This window comes from Prunus dulcis, chromosome 7 (assembly GCF_902201215.1).
Source record: "Prunus dulcis chromosome 7, ALMONDv2, whole genome shotgun sequence".
Taxonomy (NCBI): Eukaryota; Viridiplantae; Streptophyta; class Magnoliopsida; order Rosales; family Rosaceae; genus Prunus; species Prunus dulcis.
This window is the reverse complement of record NC_047656.1, coordinates 10,584,114-10,599,840: the sequence shown is the minus strand read 5'-3', so window position 1 is coordinate 10,599,840 and position 15,727 is coordinate 10,584,114. Positions and strand designations below refer to the sequence as shown.

General features: G+C 35.6%; 2 protein-coding genes across 2 annotated transcripts; both read left to right on the top strand.

The window, feature by feature from the left end:
- Window positions 1-415: 415 nt before the first annotated feature.
- On the top strand, window positions 416-1,192 carry LOC117635112 (dirigent protein 21-like). Its single transcript, XM_034369455.1, has one exon. It carries the CDS (start codon window positions 458-460, stop codon window positions 1,031-1,033), a length of 576 nt encoding a protein of 191 aa, XP_034225346.1. The 5' UTR covers window positions 416-457; the 3' UTR covers window positions 1,034-1,192.
- A 5,182-nt stretch (window positions 1,193-6,374) lies between these two features.
- LOC117633532 lies at window positions 6,375-11,350 on the top strand. The gene is made up of 6 exons (XM_034367172.1): window positions 6,375-6,575; window positions 6,674-6,724; window positions 9,008-9,059; window positions 9,134-9,192; window positions 9,334-9,379; window positions 10,990-11,350. Exons 1-6 carry the CDS (start codon window positions 6,450-6,452, stop codon window positions 11,130-11,132), a joined length of 477 nt encoding a protein of 158 aa, XP_034223063.1. The 5' UTR covers window positions 6,375-6,449; the 3' UTR covers window positions 11,133-11,350.
- The last annotated feature ends 4,377 nt before the right edge of the window (window positions 11,351-15,727 follow it).

The window sequence follows — 15,727 nt, the reverse complement described above, 5'->3', positions numbered from 1 at the left end:
TGTAATTTTGCCTAGACAAATATACAATGTTAATTATTTCTTACGCCATTAAAGGAAAAAAAAAAAGTTGAAAAATTAAGCATAAAGAAAAAGAAATAATATAAAAGTGAAGTAAAAAAAAATTAATATAGAGTAAGAATAGAATAGATAAGAAAAAGAATAAAAAAAAGAATAAAATTGATTAAAAAGCAAAAAAAGTTGAAAAAATCAACTCCCTTTAAAAATCGTGTAAACAATACTATTTTCAAATGAAAATTTTAATAATAAAACAGGTGAGCTTATCAGCTGTCGAAACGATTATGTCACAATGACAATGCCACCATACTTGCTTTCTCTCACTTTACACGTCCTCCAATAATCTATAAATGCCACCCACAACCCCAATATAAACCCTTTGAAGCCAGAAGCACAAGAACAAAACTTCAACACAAAACTTCCAAATTGCATTTTCCCAACCATGGCCAAGAACTCCAAATCCCTCCTCATTTCCTTAACCATTCTCTTCTTCATAACCATGGTCACTTCAAAATCACCAAACTTCTCTCAAAACCCATCTCTACAAGCACTTGGCCTCAACAAGCAAGAGAAGCTAAGCCACCTCCACTTCTACTTCCATGACATTGTCAGCGGTCCAAACCCTACTGCCATTTGGGCTGCCCAAACACCCACATCTAAAAAATCCCCAACCCTATTTGGCTCCATAGCCATGTTTGATGACCCATTAACCGTGGGCCCCGAAAGAAGCTCCAAGCTTGTGGGAAGAGCACAAGGGATTTATGGGTCTGCTTCACAAAGTGAGGATGCTTTGTTGATGACCATGAACTTGGCCTTTGTTGAAGGTAAGTTTAATGGGAGCAGCCTTAGTGTTTTTGGTCGAAACGCGGTGGTTGAAGCTGTGAGAGAGATGCCAATTGTTGGTGGAAGTGGGGTTTTTCGGTTTGCTCGTGGCTATGTTCAGGCAAGGACTCTCAAGTTCAATGCAACAAGTGGAGATGCTCTTGTTGAGTATGATGTGTTTGTTTTCCACTACTGACTTTTTGTTTGCTGCTTTGCTTTGTTTTCTTTCAATCGACAATGTTCTTCAGAGTGTTTTTTTTTGTCACAGTGTGGTTGGTGGAAGGGTGGGGCTTTGGGTTTTTGGGTTGTTGGTGTAGAAATATGAAAATGGCAATCAATTGTTATGGTAAAGCAACTGCACGCGTGTTGATTAGAAAGAATCAAGTTGGTCCTTATAGTATTTGACGCCCTAGTTAGTAAGTACGACTAATGTACGTATTTTTAAAAAGTAATTACGGTTTCTCTATGTTGGTCATTCATTAGTTTAAAATCAATAGGAAGTTTATTATTGTGGTAGATGATAATATAATTGACAGGATCCGATTCAAATTCCGTTTTGGAATTTGAGTCAGACCCTGTGCGTGTCCGACACTTGGCGAATGTCGGGCACAAATGATCTATTTGCCCATCTAATTACAACTTAATTTCAATTTATCATTGACTCCTACAGAAAATTCGGCAGAGTCTCCCCTGTAATTTGTTCAATCCTAAAATTACACCTGTCAAAACGAGCATGTATTTTAAAACAACCAACTGCCAGTATACTTAAATATACAATTCAACAGTTCAGTTCTCAATCTAAGGCAAATATCAGAGCAATTACTAAGAATTTACAGAGAAGTTAATCCTTTTACAAAACAAAACTTCAATAACAAAAGAAAGGCGCGGAAGATGGAAAAATGGCCCGGTGGTGGATTCCTGTGCACGTCTACAGCCTGGGGACGCAAAACATTCAAAAAAAAAAAAGTGAGTAGACAAAAATAAAGGTTCAGAAAATAGCATAAGAATATACTAACCCCCACTGTAAAAACAGTTATGTAAAACTGATTATTTAATCTGCATTTGAATCATACTAAAATCAAGGCATTCACATATTTATATACGTATATGCAAATCATATTCAAGATCAATAAAACTCGCATAAAAGCACTGTAATCAATTTAAAACTACCACTTAGGTGTACCCCTTTTATTCCGTCAATTCCTGATATCCATCAATTCCCCTGGCAGGTCTCGGTGACACAAAGTCAACTCGAGCCGCAAACTGGCAGGATTCACGGGACCGTAGTCAGCCTGATCCGCATTCCTGGCTCTCACGGTCCGAGCGTCCCCGAAACTCGTGAGGCAAATGTCAAGTGCACTGACAAAACTGAAGGCAAACTGGATGTCCATGGACATCGTCATATCCGAGGGCAACATATACGAAGGCAAACTGTTTCTATAACTGGGTATATAAGGTGGCTTAAGAAAATACAAAATTTATGAGAAAATATAAAATTTCTGAAAGATCTGATGAATAACTGAATTTTTATTAAATCTAGAACTCTGCTGCCATTTTATCTGATAAATATCTCAATCTTTGCTTTCCATATCTTTTTAGCATTTTAACTAGGCAACACATAAATAAAGATATTTAACTTCAACAAAACATGCTAGGAAAATCACAATCAATAAAACTTATTCAAGATCAAATAATGAAATTTATTTGCATAAAATCATTTATAAAAGAAAAGTCCACTCACTCCTGGTCCGAGCTAGCTAGACCTTCTGAAGGTCCCTCATGCGGGTCTGCCTGGCCCTTGGTGCCTTGTTAAACCATCATGAATATTTAATTAATAAACTGCTCGGTATAAGTATTTAATTAAAACCCTAACCCCCGGCTCCTAGAAGTGCGTGTACTAACTTTAAAGTCATTCTTATGCCCACTTAAGCATTTCAGATGTTTAGAACTGTCTGAAAAGACTCGAGACTTCGCTAAGCGATAAACTTCCATATTGGTCAATACGGAACCTCGTGGGATCCACGACCTCCAATTACCAATCTGAGAGTTCCTATAGGTTCCTCACATTTAAGTAACCATGTCCTGCAAATCTAGTCTGAATCGGACGATCGGATTGACCACGATTGTGTAATCGCATAATTTCCAAACCTTAACCCTAGGGTTCGCGATTTCGGAGTAACCGGGACTCTGATTCACAATCCGTCGAATCCTACATGATTCTGAAATTATCTAGCATAACATATCTGAAATTGAGTACGATCCAATGACTCAACAGTATTGAACCCGAAAAACGCACAATATGGAAAATTCGTTCGAGACTCAAACAGTATCCAAATTGAGATCCGCAAATTCCTACGCGCTCGTGACAACCTAAGGATCGCAACAAGACACAACGCCACTGCACTACCCTCACCCACGCACCGCCTTACGTGCCGGCAGTGATGGGTGTCCAAAGCGATTACGCATCGTCAGAAAATCTCAAAACCACGGCTCCAAACTCCTACCCTAAGTATAACACCATATTTGGAACCACTTTTGTTTGGGCCTACCCCAAAAACTGACCGGAAGTGGCCGAACACGGAGGCCGAAAACTGGCCGAATTTCAATTTGAAAACTGGGCTAGTTACAGTCAATATCGATGCAAACCTACCCAACCATCAGCTAGAGCATGGAAAATAGGTAGAAATCCATACCTTACTCGACAAATTTGGAGAAGAATTGAGGGAGAACGAACGGTTTGAATTTTCGGGAAAAACCACCGGATTTCTGCAAATTCCGGCGACGCTAGCGGCGGAGTGGAGCGGCCGAGGGCTGAGACTTGTAGAGGAGGATGAGCTGGTTCTTTTGGGACCGGTGCCGACGAAGTTGACGGCCGGACGTGGTGGTGGTGAGGAGAAGAGCAATCGGTTGTGTTAGGGGGGATGGTTTCGCGCGACGGGAGAGAAAGAGAGAGAGAGAGAGAGAGAAAAAAAAAAAAATCTGAGTTTTATAAAATCTCATTTCGAAAAATTTACGATTATGCCACTGAGTTTCTTTTGACCATATCTCTCTCGTTACAAATCCGATTCGGGCCCACAACGTGTCTATGAACTCATTTCACTGTACTTTACGCAACGGTGTCTGTAGAATTGTCAAATTCCTTTTCGATAAAAAAGTCAACTTTTTCTTAATAAAATATTCCAAGGGCAAAATTGTCTTTCCTCGTAATAAATTACTAATTAAATATGAATTTTGGGTTTGGGTCATTACAATAATTTTACATAATCTAGATAAGGTCAATGACTAAAATATAGTATCCAATTAAAAAACTTTTTAAAATTTCATACATTGCGCTACTTCTATATTTTAACAAATTTATTTAAAGCTAATCACACAACACCACATGTCCGATGAGTCACCTCCGGCTGCCGCCCGTTGCTGCGAGCCAATCGCCCACTGTCATCGGCCGCCGCCTGCCGATCACCCAACACCACCACCTCTGCTACCCTTTATTCACCCTAAAAAAAGAGCAAATTTTGTGTACTTGAAGGTACTCAACTCTTGACCCTCAAAGGATAATCTTCAATTGCAAACCACTACACCAATCTTGTTTTTGTGATATGTGTTAATTTACAAATATTTATATTAACAATCAAAGGTTTATAGAATATAGAAACTACGACACATTGTGTACTTTTATTGTAATCTTATATATTGATATTTTTTTAGGTTTATAATAAAAACTACAACACATTGTGTATTTTTTTTGTTGCTCTTATATCGCTATTTTTTTTTAATAGGTTTTTATAATAAAAACTTCAACACATTGTGTATTTTTATGTTACTCTTATATTTTAAGTTTATAGAATAGAAACTGCAACACAATGTGTACTTTTACATTACTATTATATTGGTATTTTTAGGTTTATAGAATTTAAATTGCAATATGGTGTGTACTTTTACGTTACTCTTATATTGGTAATTTTTTTAGGTTTATAGAATATAAATTGCAACACAATGTGTATTTTTATGTTACTCTTATATTTGTATTTTTTTTAGGTTTATAAAATAGAAACTGCAACACATGGTGTATTTTTATGTTACTCTTACATTGGTATATTTTTAGGTTTATAGAATAGAAATTGCAGTGTACTTTTATGTTACCCCTATATTGGTATTTGTTATTTTGTAAAATATAAACTGCAACATAGTGTGTATTTTTATGTTACTTTTATATGGGTATTTGTTAGGCTTATAGAATATAAACTACAATGCAATGTGTATTATTATGTTACTATTATATTTGAATTTTTAGGCTTTTAAATAGACTCAGTAAAGCTTTATCCTTGTATGCAGTTGTGATCTCTGATGTAAGAATAGCAAATTTCGGTGGAGGAAGCAGAGAACCATCAAAATAACCAAATGTTCAATCTTGAGAGAAGGATTGCCTGTCTTTACATTTAAGGTTGTTACCTCTCTAAGTAAATGTAAAGTCTCTCCTTCAGCTAGAATGTAAGGAAATTGAAAGAAGTGCGGGAAATGATCAAACGCGGTTGCTAGCATCAAAGAGAGGCCCCATCGATGATAAAGTGGGAGTTCGGGCTTGGCGAACAAGCTCTTGCCATGAAGACGCCATAGAAGAAATAGAGTTCTCTCTCTGGATAGGGGAAATCTATTTCCTCTTAACTCGCTCCACAAAAAGACTTGATCAACAATAAACAATAAACCCTGTAACCAACAACCAACACCGAAGAAAACTAAATTGTATTTTGCATGAATTTTGCAACTTACATTTAACACAATAAATCTTTTTGATACGTCTAAGGATATTTAAAGCATATTGCGTAAGAGTTCTAATTTGATTTTTATATTTAGTTCACTCTAATATCTTAAATAAATTAAAATATTAAAATAAAAAAAACATTTATATAAAAAAATAGTGTTCCATTTATACTATAATAAAAAAAACATAATTTTTTATTTATTTTACACTAACATTCAATTTCCAACAAGCATTATTTTTTTATTGAAACATATCACGCAAAATTTTGGTCAGTAGGTCCTCAATCATTTATTTATGTCTAAGTTGTACAAGCATGACTTCTGTGATCACACTATTTATTTCATCCTTTTTTCATATTTTATGTGTTTCTGGATTAAGAACATTTTAGTTTGATTTTTCTAAAGTGTTGCCACCTTTTCATTATTGTTTGATTAAGAACATAATTCCATAATATGCAATTTTGAAACATACACGAATTTTACTTCAATCATCTGAATTATTTTTGAAGTCTCCACTTAAAGATAATCTTTGCGAAAAAATAGACAAATTGAAGACCACCAAATCATCTTTTTGTGACCAACAAAATAGACGATCACACAAATGATCTCAAATCAACATCCAAATCAGTGACAGTCAGTGAGAGAGCCCATTACTTTATACAGCTTTGTGAAAGTCCAGTTTTATAATTAGAAAGCCCATTACTTTATAATGCTTTGTGAAACTGAGACCCATATGATATTGGCCCAAGGGGCTTTGTTTTATTTAATGAACAGTGCACTGAACCAGTTAATTTTTCTTCTCCTAGAACTGGTGTGCGAGCGCAGGTTTGGCCGCTTGGGAGTTGAAAAATATGGGGACGAGAGAGGTGTACGAACAGAAGCTGAGGAGTGGGAATCTGCATCATGATCCCACCATGAATCCAGGCCTTGGCACCCCTCGCTGCCCTCGCTGTCTCGCTCTCCTGGACCATGATTCGGTACCAACCCATAACGCATATTACCTGTTTGAGGATTTGATTATGAGGATTTTACAGTTGGAAGAACTGACTTGGCTCTGTTTTATTTGATATTTCAGGACAAGGGTGAATGGACCATCACTTCTGTTCTTCATGACGCCACTGCTGTTGTAAGTCTCTCTCTTTTTCCTCCCCAATTTGTGTGAAGTTGGTTCCCTTTCGTTTTATCAGCTACCCACTATAGCCAAATTTAGTTTCTTGATGTAGCAGTTTATTTTCATTGTGAAAATTTTCATGGTTTTGATATGGAAATTTGGAGTAGAACACTTTTTGAATTGGGGTCTGAACTTTAAAGATTTACAACATTTAAATGTGTAACTCTGAGATCTTAACGATGCTCCTTGGCTTGTTTTTATGTGCTTGGTTGGTATTAGCTACGGAACCATCTAATATAATCTGCATCACAATATGTTATTGACATTGACTTAATGTCCATAATGCGGCATAAACCCATGGTGAACGGTTGATTCATTTGATAGAAGTAGTACCTGAAAGCAGTCGTGATGTTAGGGTCATTGGTCTAGGAGTATATACAACGATCATGTTTCAGTGTATGTTTATTGGACAGTCTACATAAACTTGGTAATATGTGATGCAGGGCAGCGGCTATAAGCTGCTGTCCAGCGACCCAAACATACCCAAAATACAGAGGATAGAAGGATAAAGCAGTAGAGTCGAAGTTGGAACGAAGATAACCTAGTTCTAGGGCAAAATCCCAATAGAAACTCTATAGACTAAAGTCTGAAATTATATTCATCAACAAAAACTAAATGCAAGAGTCTCTAAATAGCCTATTTATACTAGAATACAGAAAACCTAATTGACATAGGAAATTAAAAACCTAAACAGGAAATTAAACCAAATCCTAGTAAGAATAGGAAAACAAAAGAAGTAACTAATAATTTAAAGTAAATAGAACCCTAGCCCAATTGACTGACGGGCCTAAGTAATCTTAGAGAGCTTAGTAGATGCTCCTGCATCAAACTCCCCAGGTTGGAAGAGACTCATCCTCGAGTCTAAACTGTTATCAACGAAGACTCCATGAGAAACTTGAAACTGAACTCTTCCTTTCCAAACAAAGAGGTATTTTGAATATACTCCATGAGAAGTTTGAAACTGAATTTTTCCTTTCCAAACAAAGAGATATTTTGAATATTGAACCACTCATGAATACTTATGTTTATTTTCTTGCATCAATTCCACCTGATTGTGAAGAATTCAGCCTCGAATTCCAACCTTTTGCTGAAAACTGTCCAAACACAACCTCCACTTACATAAACTGTCTGTAGAACTTTGGCATTGAAATTGAACCTTCCCACTCCAAAGAAATAGATACTTAGACTGTTTAATCCTTTTAGAACAATTCAAGTTATCTACTGCATACAACCTCGCAGCCCAAAAACTGTTCAATCCAAAAGCCATTAGATTGACATGATCAACGAAGTTGTTGGCAATCTCCAAATCAAAAGCATCAACCCCAAGAAAATCAACATACTCATATCGCAAGAAGTCATCTCATCTCTAAAGGTTCCTTCAAGACTTTCTTGTATACTCCACCTCAAAACAAATTTCACAATTGTCTTCTAAACAACGATCAAATACGGGAGGAACATCTAAATCTAGGTAACTAACTGAAGAATTAGAGCGAACTGCTCCTTCCAGTCTGCCTCTATCACCATCATCATGGTTTCCAGCTTCATGAAAGGGGTTTACCTTTTCTTCAAAGTTATCCTTATGACCACCTTCCAGTATGTCTAAGGGTTCGCGGTTGCGTTCCGGAATCTCCATACAGGCATCCGTGCGTTCCTGTCATTGGAGGGCTTGCACCTCTCTCGACAACTCTTCCATCATACGCCACATCTCAGCCATCTCTGTGTGTTGGGCTTGGTTCCCTAGTCCACGACCTCTAGCACGTCCAACCATGCTGTGGAACAAGGATTAACCTGGCTCTGATACCAATTTGATGCAGGGCAGCGGCTATAAGCTGCTGTCCAGCAACCCAAACATACCCAAAATACAGAGGATAGAAGGATAAAGCAGTAGAATCGAAGTTGGAACGAAGATAACCGAGTTCTAGGGCAAAATCCCAATAGAAACTCTATAGACTAAAGTCTGAAATTATATTCATCAACAAAAACTAAATACAAGAGTCTCTAATTAGCCTATTTATACTAGAATACAGAAAACCTAATTGACATAGGAAATTAAACCAAATCCTAGTAAGAATAGGAAAACAAAAGAAGTAACTAATAATTTAAAGTAAATAGAACCCTAGCTCAATTGACTGATGGGCCTAAGTAATCTTATAGAGCTTCGTAGATGCTCCTGCATCAATATGGATGTGGCTTGTTATCCGAGTGATTAACCTTTTGTAGTATTTTCTGTATGAATAGGCTGGCTCTGGTATTGGTGGAATGCTTAGTGCAGTTCATGGCTTCAATACAGGTATTCTTTATTCCCTTTGTCTTTGCAGACTATGGGCTTTCATATGCAAATTGCTTAGTGTTACTTGATTGCAGGGATCCCGTACCTACAGAATCGATTGAAGGGCCCAAAGTGGCTTCCTTTCTTAGTTGGGGTAGGTCTCATATCCTTCTTGTTTGTTTTCCCATTCTTTGAACCTGCCATGCACTTCAAGTTATATTGGCATTTATAGAAACAAAAAGATTCATATTCTTATGTGCATCAAATTAGCTCATTTTTGTTTTTTCAATCACAGCTTCCTCCACTGCTACTGTTTTCGGGTGCCAGTGCTGCATTTGGAGGTAAAAATCCTGCCTTTCTCCATTTGATTGAAAGAAGTCTACATTAGTGTGGGATCGTGATGAATCTTTCTACATTCCTCTTTGTTGTTGCTCTTTTCGTTTTTTGTTTATTAAATGGTTCGCTCATTTAGCAGCCATGGACTGGTTAAGTACTATAAAAGTAGAAGTGCTTGAATTATTTGGTTGTACCTAGTTTAGACTAAGCCAAGTTCCTTCTATGTATATAATACATTTCTCCATATCTGAGACCCTGAGTTAAATATCTTTTCCCAATGTTCTTAACTTCAGTCTCATTTGGCATTTTTATGATATTGTAACATCAGTATGTCACTTATATATATATATAAAATTAAAATTAAAAAAAGCCTAGATGGCTTGTACACACACACGATGCACATATAATTTGAGGGCAGTAGTTGTAGAAAGAGAAAAAATGAGCATGTGGAGTCATGGTGGGTAGTTAGGGTAATGTATAATGACCACAGTGAATTTAGTTTTTGGATAGGTAAACGTTTGATGTAAGAGTGTTATAGTGGACGTTTCCCCATGTACTTTTTATTTTATTTTTAAAATTTTTAAATGTTAGTGTACATTAGGTCTCTTGAAGAACTTGTATTTCGTAAATGATGACCAAAAGCAATTAAACTTTTTTAAATTTATGAAGTTCAGTAAATCTAAGATGATATTCTAGTTCTTCTGATTCAACTTGCCCATGGGATAGTTACATATGTGGGGTTGTGCCCATGCATGGCTATTGGCCTGGCATCGTATGGATGCCTACACTTCTAGCAGTAGTGTATGTCAATGGTCAAAATGACATGATGTCCTTTCTATTTTGTAACTATTAGTAGCGTGAACATTAATCTCCACTGTTATGAAGTTTCTACCATATAATACATAAATAAAGACTTGCAATTACAAAGGGCCAGCCTTAGTTACTGAAGCACCTGGATATCATGGATCACATATCTCCATGCCATAATTTCTCATTGATTGGGTTAAACCACTGCAAACAGCCTTCTACCTGAAATTGAAAATTCAATTCTTATTGGTTGAATCTAGTGTCATTGAATCCTATGAGTAGGGGCTTCAGAATAGCTGTCGCCTAGAAAAGAGGCAATTACTAATTGTTAGTGATATATGGTTCTACATCGTGCACACTTCAGGTGGCATTGCTAGAACCATTGTTGTTGGAGTAATATTATAGGTCATGTTTGCATAGTTTAAAGACAGTGAGAGCCAAATGGTTTGAAGTTCATCTCGTATTGGTATGCGAGTCTTCTTCTTTCCATAGTCTTTTGAGATTGGGTACAATACAAGTATAACCTTGTCTGTCAATAAGCTGCCTTCACAATCCAATCTCATAGTGCTCGGTTGTAAGACCTTGAGATATAGAATTCCATGACTAATTTAACTAGCAGTAATTGAATTTGCAATTTGTATCTGGGTTAGGTTTTGAGTTTATCAGTTGACACAAGATTCAGTATGTGCCACTCCGTGTTATAAAGGACTGTATACGCATGAGTTTCTAGGTTTTGTATGCAATGAAGGTTTTCTTTTTAAGTTCTGGATGAAACGTTTTCAATTCCCTGAAAATGTGGATTATGCAGGTTATGCACTTCCAAGGTTTACTCAACTCACTGTGACTTCCTATTATGCTACCTCAAGTGCCTCACACTATGGGATTTCACTTCTCACTCGGCATATTGAAGAAGCTCACAGTTCCCGCTCTCGGCAAGAAAGACTCAGATGATTTCTTGCAGGTGCACATACTAAAGATTCTACTACAATTTTGTAATTGATGTTATATACATGTAATTCTAGGTTATGGTTACAATTGTTCTTTGATTTACTATTCTAGTGAGTAAAAAATACTTTATACAGATGATTTTACATCATTGACCGCAGTTTGGTTATTTTGTTTGACGTGTACGAAGATAAGGTAAAAATTGATTGGAAAAATTGTCATCACATCACATAATCTCATCATGAAGGATTGCTAGTATATGCCATACCCATTGATTGTGACAATGACAGCGTAATGTGATACAGGAATTCAAGGGGCAAAGTCATAATATATTAGCAAGGACCACAATTAGTGTTTATACTGTGAGGAAAGCAACTGTAAATCTGAGACACACAGATCTACCTTCAGCTATTATTATACCTTGTGATTTTGCTCAAGTGAAATCTGAGGAATTTGTTCAAATCTAGTTGTGCTTGTGGGTGAGGCATTATAGGTTCCTATTTGTAGCAGCAAACATAGGCCCACCTTTGAAGTAGTTGAGGCATCATAAAGTACAGAAGTATGCAAGCCACGAATTGGCATATGTTGTCCTTACAGACAATTTCAGCTTTGAGCAGAAAGCATCATAAACGCAGAGCAGTACAGTTCAAACCTGGAGGTATAGTTACTTCTCCAACCATGGGGACCTCAAAAAGGTGAAGATGAAAAGATTACTTACTGCTAAAGTAAATGTAAAGCAGTTGATTGCTTTTGGTTGGATATTGGATGGGATATTATTAGACCAAGAAAAAAACCTGAGCTGCCAGTGTCAATTCTTCGAAGTTTATAGCGTATCTCACTAAAATACTCTTTATTTCAGCAAAACTAATATCAAAAGAATAATATTTTAAAGGTTAAAATAGTAAACTGAAAATCGAAACTATTTACCATAGAAGTTATCGGAGATGTAGAGTAACTGTACTTACCATTACAAATATAGTTCCAGCTACTAGAATGCACATGGGCTGTGTCACGGTGAGACCCGTGCATGCGATCATTAACTGTTGAGGTGCAGTGTATCAATTGCAAGAACTTACGTATAAGAATTCATACACACGTGAACGACTGACCGTAACATCCTTATTTTAAATGTACATTGTATTGTTTGAATTGATTTTGTGAGAATGTCTGGAGTTGTGTAACTATTACAGGTAGGGTAAGGTAATATGACTTAGCAGGGCACTGAGTTACCTTGGTAGCGATCTTAGCTAGCATGATGTAATTCCCTCGTGGGAAAATTTGAAAAAGAAGAGAGAGAGAGAGAGAGAGAGAGAGAGAGTTGACACCTAACAGAACCTACGGATGCGACCACATGCTCAACAAGCCTGTTTGGCATTTAATGCAAATGCTAATCTACCCCTATGACCACCGTTCACATGGGACCGTAGACTGTAGAATTCTCCTCTTGGGTTAAATCCAAAAGCCCCTTTTGGTAGGTAGAATGGTTATTATGAATGGGATAAAAGTCAATTCAATCATAATTCCACTGTGCAATCTAATTCTACATTTTTATGGTATGTTTATCAATCATAAATTGGAATTCTCATCAGGAATTGAATTCCACCTATAAAAGATTCTTACGTTTACTTCAATATCAATGAATTAAAAAGTAAGTAGGGCTCACACAAAATTAAGAATTGAATTTTTAATTTTGGAAGAATTCAATTATTGAGTGGGATGTAGTATTCTAATTCTGAAGAACTAACCCATTAGGAATTCTTTTTTTTTTACCCATTATATCCTCACACAATTTTAAAAATTACAAATTTGTCATGTACTTTAACTCAACAACGATGATATTTTAATAATTAGTACAACTTCTACCTTAATTCTATATGGTTCTTCAATAGAAATATGGAATCTAACTCTCCTCAATCTATATGGTTTAGTAAACAACTTTAATAGGAATCTGGAATCTAATTCTCCTCAATTCAATTTATCCTCATTTCAATTCCTCCTAATCCAATTACGGATTAGTAAACATGTCATTAATTCAATTCAGTTCTTATAGTTGAACATGGCTAAATAGTTACATGTATGAAGGTTTTATCCATGACCTAAGTTTATGGATACGCTAATCATAATTTACAAATGATTACTTTGTTTTTAATTGTATTTCTAAATTGACTATTAAAAAGTTATTGAATTTTCGTTCTAGGTATTTCTAAATTGACTATTAGTTTATTATTTCCTCTTGAGGGTGATGTCGAATTGTGGCTTAATAGTGATGATTTTAAAAATAAAAAAAATTATAAGTAATAGTCTAAATTAAAAAGGGAGAGAGTTTCTCTCTCTCTCAGACACACTACCAAGATGTCATAGGAGTTCGAACTTGAGACGACTAGTCCACAAGTCAAGATGCCATGAAAGTTTTAATATTAAGTTATCTATTCAACTACAAAATAAGACTTAACATACACATTCTAGCTCTACTCTTTTGAATAAATTATGAAAACTGAATGCTATGCTTATAATTAAGATAATTATAAGTTGGAATGGACTTTTAACTCAAATGGTTAAAAAGGAGTTACTTTTACCTTCGAGCCTTCTCAGAATATATCTTTTGCATTTTAGAGAGTACAAACAAGAGAAACGACTACATATGTCCTCCTTTTCCATGATGATATTCAGAACATCGAAGTAATACGTGTAAACCATAATTATATGACTCCTCTCTCATGGATGGTTTAACAAAGTAATGTTGAGTAATGTGCTCCTGTCAAATTTATGTTGGCATATGAAAATAACGTGAATATAGACTGCACATTCAAGTAAGAATCAAAACTCATTGATGATCCACATATAAACATCTTGTGCTGTCAACGTAGTCTAATAAGAAACATTTCTCTACGAAAGACACTAAAATGTGGACGTCTGCAAGGTATCCATCTTGAGTTATGATGAATTTGATTTTATTCAATGAAGACAAGTAGGGTTTTATTTTTATTTATTCAAATGAGGAGAAGGGTACAACAGTGTATAAACTGTCTACCTCGTTTGCAAGCTTTATAGAGGTGTGGGCCGATGTTTCTTAAATTCTACTGCTCACTGAATCACTCTCTCTCTTATTTTATTTTTCTTGTACAAAATACAAACACAAGGAGAGGAGAGAGCGAAGCAGAAGCAGAAGAAAGAAGCAGAAGCAGAAGCAGAAGCAGAAGAAAGAAGAAGAAGTGGTCCTTCTTCTTCCTAATTGCAATGGTTGTTTGTTTCTTTGTACTCTCTTTCAGTCTGAAATGTCTTTATTATACCTTTTATCATCTTCTTCTTCCTCCTCATCACATGCCCCCTTAGATTTTGCATTTACTTGTGGACCCCTTTGATAGTTGGACTGACGTTAACTCTGCCACCACTGTTTTTCTTATTTGGGTGCCTTCTTTTTCTTCATGTAAAACGAGGCACCCTTTTGCTATATTCATACTTGATAGCAACTTGCTTTTTTCATTCTTTTTTCTTTTTTGCAATTCTACAACATCAACATGAGATAGTCTCAAATTTCCCCTTGTTTCTTTCCTTCTAAAAAAATTGTTATTTTGTTTATTTATTTTTATAGAAAACCAATTTTATTGAACATTAAAATAAATATGAGCGGTTAATATGATACATGACCTTTTTTACAAGCATCAAATAAAAAGAGTCCTAAATAATGTCAGGCGGTTCCTCAAACCATTCAAATCTTTCCGTTAGAGATGTTTTGATATACTCCTACTTTCGATGTTAATGTACAAAGTCAACATCTTAACAATTTCTAGTATCCGTAATTTAGATTCTTCCACCTAACATGAGACAGGAATATGGTCAAGGTTATTATAGGAAGAAATAATTTCATTAAATAATAATTTTAGAGAGAAAAGTTGGGATGTATTTTTTTTATTTAGAAAAGATGATATTTCATTAAAAGCATAAAAAATAATACATGGGAAGAAACTAGCATGATAAAAAAGAGCCTCGTTAAAACTTTTCCGGATAAAAACATATGAGACTGAAAAACATGGAAGTCACTGAGCTAGAAAACATGTGAAAGTTTTTTTATTTTTTTATTTTTGTGGTAAATTAATATACTAACAATGAACTGTACATAATTGGTTACTGTTTGGCAAAAGATATTAATGCTATATGAACAGTACAAGCTCTAAAACACATGAAAAGGGTTACTCCATTAATGCTTTATTCTTATTATTTCCCTTTTGATGCTTGCAACCCCACATGATGAACTAAAATACCCTCCCCAGGTTGCTATTTCCTCCTCTTTACTGGTTTATATTTCCAAGGTTTAAATTTGGACTATACACCAAAATTATTCAAAGCCCAGCTTCATGGGGCAAAGAGTGTATGTCCCCTAACTCAAAAAAAAAAAAAAAAGAAAAAAAAAAAAAGTAACTAATATTTTCTTTTGGTATTTCTTTTGGCAGTTTGTACAATGCTTGCCTGAAAGAAAAACCAGGAATGGATAGAATTAGGGGGTATTATTAGATAGGAAGTTATTGAGAGAGTCTCTCAATCTGGGTTTCAAGACAAAATCTCCACCAAACTGACTTGGAATTTGAAATTTGGGAACAGCT